At 53.3% G+C, this 9,930-nt stretch overlaps 1 protein-coding gene across 1 annotated transcript in view; it reads right to left on the bottom strand.

Moving 5' to 3' along the window:
* Nucleotides 1-868: 868 nt before the first annotated feature.
* The window catches only part of DCLK3 (doublecortin like kinase 3), a 26,684-nt gene continuing 17,622 nt past the window's right edge, over nucleotides 869-9,930 (bottom strand). Inside the window, 3 exon segments of the mRNA XM_077754499.1 lie at nucleotides 869-1,429; nucleotides 3,453-3,629; nucleotides 6,634-6,772. Of these exon segments, the coding sequence (XP_077610625.1) occupies nucleotides 1,236-1,429; nucleotides 3,453-3,629; nucleotides 6,634-6,772 (510 nt within the window). The 3' untranslated portion in view covers nucleotides 869-1,235.

Genomic DNA, 9,930 nt, shown 5'->3' with positions numbered 1-9,930 from the left:
AGCCTCTTCCTCTGGCCCCCACCTCGGACGGAAGCCATCTCCTGCCGTCACCATCGCTAAAGCACTTCAGAGTCTCCGGGCGGCTCCGGGGTGTCTTTGTCCATTCCAACACCCATTTAAGCGACTCCTTACACCAAACACTCTCTCTGGCCCTTCACGTTTTCCCGACGCACTCCTCCAGCAGGGGAGGGTGAGAAACCCACCCTTGGGGGCTGCTTCCGTGTCCCAGTGTTCGAGTTGGATATAACCCAGGAAGGTCAACTCAGGAAACATCAGAATTATGTTTTGCTTTGAGCTCATGCATCCTCCACCCCTCCCCCCGCCCCCGAGACATCGGGAATAAACACATTTCTGCACAGAAACCTGGAATGAAATCATCAGAGAACACACATCCTGTGCCCTCCCTGTGTCTCCCCTGCAGGGAGGAACGTGCCTGAACTCTCTGAGCAACTTCCAGCCTGAGCGTAATCTGTTTACTGCATTGCTGACATATTAATGCACTAAATGGCTCCCTGGTGATCTGAAAATGTTAACACAGCCACAGCCTGAGCGCCTAACTTCATGTGGAAATGACTCCGGCTCAGGGATAAGCGGCTGCAAAACAGTATAAAGGGGGGGGGGGACTGAATAGATCAATGATTTCTTTTTTTCCATTTCTCAGGCAGCGCCAGAATGGGTTTTCAGGACACGACGGACAGCGAGCCAAGCACATCCCAAATAAACAGGTCCTTCCCGGTCACCAAGTGTCCATCACGACACTCATATGTAGTCATGTTGGTTTTAGGAAGCATGTCTGAACTAGAATTCTCCGGCTCCCATCACCAGCATTAAGAAGTAATCAGAATACAACCCACTTCTGTCAGCCAGAGCACGTTTTATTAATGGAGAGAGAGCACAGTTCGCCTTGTTGAGCTCACAGGGGGAGTTTAGGTCCTGGGAAGCACCACTCAGGTAGAATACCATGAACTTGATTGTGAGGAGGAAGCAAAACAGCATTATTACCAAAAAGTCCTCACCGATAGCTCTCCCCTCGCAAAAAATGTATTAAAGTCTCGAAATGTACAAATCTAAAAATATATTACAACATTTAACATTAAGACTCAGGTTTATTTTGTAAAATCTGCTTTAAAACATACGAAGCATTTCTCCCCCTCTGATTCTGTCTGTCTCCTGGACTTCGAGCGCCTTCTCTGTCCTTGGGGGAGAAGGGGGCTGGCCAGTTCCCGAGGCGGTGGCTACGAGGCTTGATCTGCAGACCGCTTGTGCTGGCTCCGGACGTGGCCCTCACCGCCAGGGGGCACCTCCTTCTGTAGGCTCGCCCCGCTAGTCTTTCCCGCGGTCTCAATCCAGGGGTGCTGAAGGACCTGGTGGGCGGTGTAGCGCTTTTTGGGGTCCACCACCAGCAACCGGCTCACCAGATCTTTGGCAGCTGTTGAAGTGCAAGAGGGGGGTGCAGTGAATGCAGGGGGCTCCGCAATGGTCTTCCCCGCGCATGAAATAAGAGCACGAACATCCACGTCAGCACCCCACGTGCGCGAGGCTGGAGCAGCGCTGTCCCGTGGAACTTTCCGTGACGTGGGGAAACTTCCACGTCTGCACTACCCACGAGCGTCTGAAATATGGCTAGTGAGACTGGGGAGCTGAATGTTCATTCTCTTTACTTTCAACTACTTTACATGCAAAGTCCCATAGCCACGTGCAGCTACGGGCCACCGTGCTGGGCCAGCGCGGGGCCAGGCCCAGCCGGGACAGCCAAGGCGCCCGGTGCTGGAGAGCAAACGGGGCCCACCTGCCGCAGGTCTATGGGTCTTACGTTCTGAAATTGATCGTCGGGCTGTTAAACAAAATACGCTCAGCCCCCTAAGCTGGTAAATATGCCTCCACGTTGACATAACTGAGAAACGCGTGAAAGAAACCAGAGTAAAAAATAGCACAGATTCAGAATGAATGTCATGTTCTGCCCAAGACCATGAGTGATTCTAGAGAGGTGTGGTGGCAACGGGCAGGGCAGCTGGCAGGCGAGGAGACAGGGATTCTGCTGTGACTGGCTGGCTCTCCCCGGCCGGCTCCCTGAGCCTCCTTTTCAACTGCGGAGAACAGAAGCACCCACTTTTCTTCACCTTTACTGGGGGATGGCTCTTGCTCTAGATCAGCTGCTCGGCCGCCCATCAGCTCCTCTACACCACTGTCCAACCACCTCCCGGGCTCGGAAGCCACGGGCTTTCTCCTGCCCCGCCCACCTCAGGCTTGACCCCACCCACAAAGTGCCCTGGTACCCATCCGGCCAGCATCACTCCGGCAAGGTCCTCAAAGGAGCAGGTCAGGTTTAGACCCACATGGACATGTGTGGACAACGGACACCAGGCCAACCTGCCCCAGGCCTCTCTACCCCTCCGAGCAGGCGCCCCTGGGCTACCCTAAGGCACTGTGGGGAGTGGCTGGGAAAAGAGGTCTCCTCAGTCTTGGAAGTGGGCCTGCACCATTCTGGGGTCCTGATTAAGGGATCTAGAAGGGGCTCCGGGGGACACATCTCCTTGGCTCCAGAGTCTCCTCACACTGTGGGGTGGGTATAACCAGAACAGGGCCCTCAAAGGCACGGGGCTCCAGGCAGGGGCCCCCATACCCAAGTCTAAGGACACTGCAGCACAGACCTTTCCAAAACGATTTTTAGCCCTTCGGTTCCCAGGTCACCGTTGGCTTGATCAGCTCAAGGCCCTCATCCACCTGCAGCAAGCCACTCCCCTCCGACAACCCCACATAAGGAGACTGAGGCTGGGGGTGAGGGCAGTTGGGCCATTAATCGAAGATGACATGGTTAGAGGAAAATTGAGGCAAAATAAAGTTCTCACTCCTACTTTTTAAGCTAAAAACTCAGAGACTCGAAATCCCTGAATGTCTAGTTCTGAATTCTACAGGGACACTGGATGACACTNATTTGAAAGGGCCAAAAAGGAAGCCCCCCCCCGCCTCTGCTCCACTGAAAATAGCTGAGGCCTTCACGCCCTACCTTCCTGGGCCCCTGGGCTCCCCTCCAGGACCCCGGGCTGTTCACCAGCAAGAGGTGCATTCCCAGTCTGTTCAGTTCACAGCGCTTCTATACGGGAGATGACTCGGATCTAGAACTTTCCAAACGAGGCATGTACGTTGCTGATATTCTTTAGCTCTAAGGGGGCTTCGTTGCCTTAAGGAAAAGAATCTAGGGACTGCAGCCAGGGGCCAAACTTTTTCACTGAATGGAAAGCAAGCCCTGTTCTGAGCGCCACACAAATCCATCTACACGGAGCCCACGGGAAACAGGAGGAGATGCCCGTCCACAGCCCACGTCCGCCCCCAGTCTGCGGCGGGCCCTCTGCGCCCCTCCTTCCACACCTAACACCTGCCTGGCAGTCCGAGCCCAGGACAGGCTGCAGCTCTAAGGCCCCTCCCCCCTGCTCGGGGAGGCCCGATCTCACCGTCGGAGACGCTGTCCCAGTACGGAGCCAGGAATTCGAAGCGGCCCAGCTGGATGAGGTTGAAGAGCGCTTCCTGGTCTCGCTCCGGGCTGCGGAAGGGGGGGAAGCCGCACAGGAGGATGTAGAGGATCACGCCCGCGGCCCACATGTCCACTTCCAGCCCGTNGGACCAGAGCTCTGGGTCGCAGAGGAGCTCCGCTTCCCGTCGGCACCGGCCACTTCCAGCACAAGGCGGGCTTTGCTGCCGGCTCCTGCGGACACGGGGTCCACACCGCCACCACTCCACACGTGGTCCTCCGACAGCTGGCCGTGTGTCATCCTTTACTCCTGGTCTGTGATCAAGATAAGCGTAGAAACTGAACACCACATTTGGAAACTCACAACGTGGCGTGACTGTGACACCCAAGTGCATGACCAAGGGCACATCTCAGTGAAGAGAGTGTACGTCAGAGTTCGGGCTGTCGGACACACGTGGGAAGCCGCACGTGGCACAGGGGCGACCCAGTCGCATGTAGCAGGGCTCTGTGCCGTCCCCGCTGTGTTAGAACACTTAAAGCCTTCACCAGAGATGGTTCCAGAAGCCTCGGTCTACACCAGCAGCCTCGATGTCCTAGGCATTCATTGTCTTCTCACATTTAAAATTTATTTTTACTGGGGCGCCTGGGTGGCTCAGTCGATTAAGCGTCTGACTGCGGCTCAGGTCATGATCTCGCGGTTCGTGGGTTCGAGCCCCGCGTCGGGCTCTGTGCTGACAGCACAGAGTCTGGAGCCTGTTTCAGATTCTGTGTCTCCTTCTCTCTCTCTGACCCTCCCCTGCTCATGCTGTCTCTCTCTCAGAAATAAACATTTGAAAAAATTTTAATACATATTAATATAAATTTTTTACTGACTCTCTTCTATGATTATAAAAAGATTAACATTACTTACTATCTAAACCCCCCATGAACACACAAACACATAAACACACACCCTCACACATCCACAATTCCTGTAATAAAATTAAAATCACATTGTCCATATGTGATTATACCCTATTTCATTCTCTTAGTATATAATGGTATTTCCTATATAGGAATTTCCCATAAAGAATATTTACAAATCTTCATGACATAGGACTTCTGAGAGCTGTTAGGATTCCCTTTATATAATAAACCCTCGGGGCGCCTGGGTGGCTCAGTCGGTTAAGCATCCGACTTTGGCTCAGGTCATGATCTCACAGTTTGTGGGTTCAAGCCCCACGTTGGCTCTGTGCTGACAGCTTGGAGCCTGGAGCTGCTTCAGATTCTGTGTCTCCCTCTCTCTCTCTGACCCTCCCCTGCTCACGCTGTCTCTCTCTCTCTCAGAAATAAATAAAAAACATTAAAAAAAAAAACCCTCTATGATGTCATTTAAGTGTCCCCTAATTTTTTTACACTGTAAGTAATTCTGCGATGAACATCCTCATCTGTTAACTATTTCCACACTTCTCTGACTGCATTCTTGAAATAACGTTCTGGAAATTAAATGCACGAAGAAACAGACAATGACGTTTCTGCTGGTGCCGCCCAGCATCCCCACAGCACTGTGTAACAGCAGGAGCTGCGTTTTCGAACACCTGATAACTTTACCTTTGGGAAAGGAAAACTCTCGGCAGCTTAGAAGGTAGATATTCACTCTGAAGCCCCAGAGCGATGTTGTCAAACCCAACCAGCAGAAAATTATAGAGAAACAAATCATTACTGCCCTCTACCTACCGACTTCTCCTGTCTTCTCTCGGTTCTGTTCTACTCTTCGTGCTCAGGCGGGTCTGGTTCGGCTCGGCCTCCCATCTTGAAATCTGCCCCGCGGCCTCCGTGACACCGTACCTTCCTCACCCTCTTCCTGCCTCCGCTGCCCTGTCCCCCGATGACCCAGCCTTCTCTCTCTCATCCCCCAACCCCTGGCCTCCCTCTGGAGTCTGCCCCCCGGTGCCCTTACTGGCAGCATGGGGAGCTCATTACCTCGCCTGCTTGGGCCGCCGTTCCCGAGCTGAGGAGCCTCAGAAACACATGCTCAGGCCAGGGCCTGACCTCCCTGCACACCGGATGCCTCCCAGGTCCATTCTCATGTCTCTAGCAGGTCAGTGCGTTTAAAATCTCAACCCGTCCACCCCCTCTCCCCAAACAGCTTTCCTTCTGACACCCTGTCTGAGGTGGTGCTGGCACCAGGTTCGCCTCCAGGGAGGCTGTTTGCCTTCCTTTTTTCCTCTCCCCCAGTTCATCGACACCTCCACTAAAATGTCAGTTCTGCTCAGGATTCTCCGGCCTCACCGTCTCCACAGCGCCATGGCCACTCGGCCCGGCCACGCGGAGGCCACGTTCCTCGGCCCGGCCACGCAGAGGTGCGGAGACCCCAGGCTCAACCCAGTCAAGCCAACTGAACTTCCTTCTACAACACGGAGAAGGCCGTCTTCTTCGTGGCTCCACCACCCAGTCCCCACGCGCATGCCCACGTCCTTGCCCTGCCTCCTCCCCACGCCACTGCCGGGACACTCTCTCCCTCCTCCCCACCAGCCCACAACCCACCCAGAGCGTTCCCGTATTACACACGGTGCCTCAACTGGTTTCTCTCAAAGGGCATTGGTGGCTAAGCGGCCATTCATATATTTGGAGCCATATAGCAATAATAATGGTTTCCTTTTATGCATTTTACAGAATGTGTCACTGAAAAGGACCTGCACACAATATATACAAACGGGTAATAAATATTACTCGTGGGGTTTGAAATGAGGCACCTTGGTCCTTAAAATGAAAGGTTGGTGGGGGCATTTTTAAACTTCTTTCCTTAAGACCCACTTCCATTTTCTCCCAGTAGAGGCAGCCTCGGGCCAGTGGCACAAATGGCCTTGCTCACTTGAGTTCCCCAGCCAACCTTCCATCATCTTTTATCTCCCGGTCTTGCGTGCGTGCAAACACACGCGCACACACACACACACACACACACACACGAATCCCTCCTCAACAAGGGCTGCCCAGATGAGGAAAGAGTCCACATGTGTTGGTCAAGATCAGCTTCAAATATTCGCATTAAAATCCCAGTGCCAGCTTGGTGCCAACTCTCTGAGATTTCTGGCTGCTCCGTATTGAAAAAGGTAAAATATGAAATACAAGAAAGAAAACATTTGTCAGTAAGGGAGCCAGGGTCCCACAGAGCCACGGAGAACACCTACCTTTCTCAGAGAGGATCTCAGGAGCTACGTAAGTCGGAGTCCCGCACACAGTAAATATGGGTCTCACTACACGTTTTGCAAGGCCAAAATCAGCCAGTTTCAAGGTGGTAGATTTGTCCTCATTTCGCTGAACCTGTAAGAGCACAAAACCCCAGATCACCAAAACCGTGATGAGAACAAAGAAGAAAGCCGACGGGACAACCAACACGCAAGATCGAGAGAAGCAAACAAGCCCAGCTTGTGCACGTAGGTGGTAAACCCAACGTGACTTCAGCGACATGCGCTCACATTTTCAACTAAAACATGAATGGGTTACCTGTGCTGTCCGACATGGTAACACCATATTGCCACAGATGGCGATTAAAACCAAATCAAATTGAGAATATCGTTTCTCAGATGTACCAGCCACATTTCAAGTGCTCACGGGCCATGGGTGGTTAATGGCCACCATACTGAACAGTCCACAGTGCAAATATAGAAGGAACATTGCCATCATTGCGGAAACTTCCATCAGGCACCACTGAGTTAGAACAAGGATCATTGATTTTTTGAGCAGGGACGGGCTTTAGGCAGGACTAGAAAATTCCTGTGGGTAACGCAGAGTCTGGGCAGAAGCCAAAAAGAAAGTGAAAGAAGTAGGGATTAGAAGGAAAGAAGTAAGCAAGCAGTGGGCAAGGCCAAGCCCAGGCCCTAATCTGGGGGCAGGGGGAGGCGTTAAGGACCAAACAGACCAAGAATCTTTAATTCCAAATCCAAGACTTGTGGCTGGATGGTCCCGGACTGATTTCTTTACTAATGGAAGCCTCTGTTTTCNGACCATTTTTAAAAAGTGGCTCATGTCAGGAGTTCTGTGCAGTGTCCACAATCGATCCTGCAAAGATCCATCTGGAGTAACCAAGGGTCCCAGGCTGCCGGGGGCTGAGGGGTCCCAGGATGTAAACCCAGGACAGGGTCACACAAACCGGGATGACGCGGCTGTCCGTGTCCGCACGTGACACAGAACTACTGCCATTGACCTGTGACCTAATCCCACACAGGACAAACGGACAGACCGGGCTCCGCTAACGTTTTTGCATGAAGGCAGAGGTTACTCTGATTCTCCTCGAGACCCCGTTCCCACCGGGCTTTAGAGAAGGGCGGGATCAGTCATCCTGAAGCCCAGGAAAGACGGCTGCCCTCGCCCTCAGCACTTTGAAACGGGCGGAGACCCGCCGCCCTCCTTTGTCCTCCTCAATGTGGATCCCGCCTGACTCTCGCTCTTTCCAACAAACCCCGCGGACTGGCCTCCCGACGCCTGGCAAGCCAGTTCCCCCTGCCAAGGGAACGAGTCCCGGCCTCCTTCACCCTCAAGGCCGCATGTGCGCTGGGGGGTGTGTGGGGAGAGGCGGCTGTTTGCCTAGAAGAAATGACGCTCAAGAGGTGAGTGTAAGTATTTGGACCACCATGCAGGGCGGGATGAAGGTGCAGACGTCGTGGGGGGCGAAGCGAGCATATCTTGCAGCAGGTAAAGGCTGCATTGGCCCCCTCGGTGCGGTGGAGGGGGTTGTCCACTTTGGGGAAAGGTTAAATCAACGGGCACATCAGAACTCCAACCTCCTCCGATACTCGCTGGTACCCAGGTAAGTAAGGTAGGAAGGCATCCCACAGCGGGTCGGCCTGACGTGCACACGTCACACGATGTTAAGACTCCGGGCGGCTGCCTTCCCCGTGGGAGTCTCACCTCCACGAAGCCTCAGGACACCAAGATATAAAGGCGTGAGCCAAAGGGTCCCCACAGCCCCTCGTTCCCAGGGGGGTGGGGGCTGAGCACGCCTGGGCCGCACGGGCCTGCTTCCACCTCTCCGGCTGGCGCGGCCCGCTCTGGGGCTCTCCCTGCCCCGCAGCCGGTCTGTGCACGCCTGGAAGGCGCTCCGGGCCCTCCAGCAGCCCTGCCGCCCAGCCATCACGCGGACCTCATTCTGTCCCAGGAAGGGGCGCGAGGCCCCTCCCGGGGAGCTGCGAAGGGTAGACTCCGCGAGCGCCGCGTCTTTTCCCCGTTTCGTCTGCCTCTTGGGAAAGGTGCAGGCGGCCCGCACAACACCTGCCATCGCATCCCGCCGGGCGCCCTGCCTCCCGATAGCAACCACAACCCTCGGGGCTGCCAAGGTCTCAGGCCCGGAGGAGAGCCCGTCCGTAAGAGGGAAGAGAGAACAGCGGACTTTGAAACACAAACAGAGAAAGTCCAGCTCTTACAGAGAGAACGACAGTGGTCGCCAGGGACGGGGGGGCGGGGGCGGGTGGTGCAAGGGCACCAACGTGCAGTCATCGGATGAAGATGTTCTGGGGGCGCCGGGGCAGCGCAGTCAGGTAAGTGTCCGACTCTCGATTTCAGCTCAGGTCGTGATCTCACAGTTTGTGAGTTCAGCCCAGAGTCAGCACAGAGCCCGCTTGGGATTCTCTCTCTCTCTCTCTCTCTCTCTCTCTCCCTCTCCCTCTCTCTCTGCCCCTCCCCTGCTCATTCTTTCCCACTCTCTCTCTCAAAATAAATAAATAAACTTTTAAAAAAAGATGAATATGTTCTGGGAATCCAATGTACAGCCTGGTGACCGTGGTTAATAATTCCGTATTGTGTACCTGAAATCTGCTAAGAGTAGATCTTAAACATCCTTACCAAAAATCAAAAAAGAAACGGGGGCGCCTGGGTGGCTCAGGTGGTTGAGCTGCCGACTTCGGCTCAGGTCACAATTTCACAGCTCGTGAGTTCAAGCCCCACANAATTCCAAGGTAACCCTATGAGATGATGAATGTGGGGATTAAGTTCACTGTGGGAATCCTTCCACAATGTATCCATGCATCAGATCATGCTGAATACTTTAAGTCTATTACTATTTTATTTGCCAATTATACTTCAATAAAGCTGGGGGGAGAAATTAATGCAGTTTTAATTAAAGCATGCATTTTATTAAATATAAGGTTACATGAGTTTATATTTGGGGTTTTTACCCAAGGCAAGTTCTCAACAAAACTTTATTTTCCACTTAAGAAAACAAATTAAAGGGGTGCCTGGGTGGCTCAGTCAGTTGAGCATCCAACCCTTTGATTTTGACTCAGGTCGTGATCCCAGAGTCGTGGGATCGAGCCCCGTGCTGAGCTCTGCACTGGGCGTGGCGCCTGCTTGTGATTCTCTCCCTCCCTCTCTGTTCCCTGTCTGTCCCTGCCTCTCTCCCTGTTCACATGCATGCTGTCTCTCTCTTCCCTCTCTCTCTCTCTCTCAAATAAAATAAATAAATAAATAAATAAATAAATAAAGAT

The sequence above is a fragment of the Crocuta crocuta genome, unplaced genomic scaffold, assembly GCF_008692635.1.
Source record: "Crocuta crocuta isolate KB4526 unplaced genomic scaffold, BGI_CrCroc_1.0 scaffold70, whole genome shotgun sequence".
NCBI classification, from domain to species: domain Eukaryota; kingdom Metazoa; phylum Chordata; class Mammalia; order Carnivora; family Hyaenidae; genus Crocuta; species Crocuta crocuta.
This window is presented reverse-complemented; position numbering and strand designations above follow the sequence as displayed.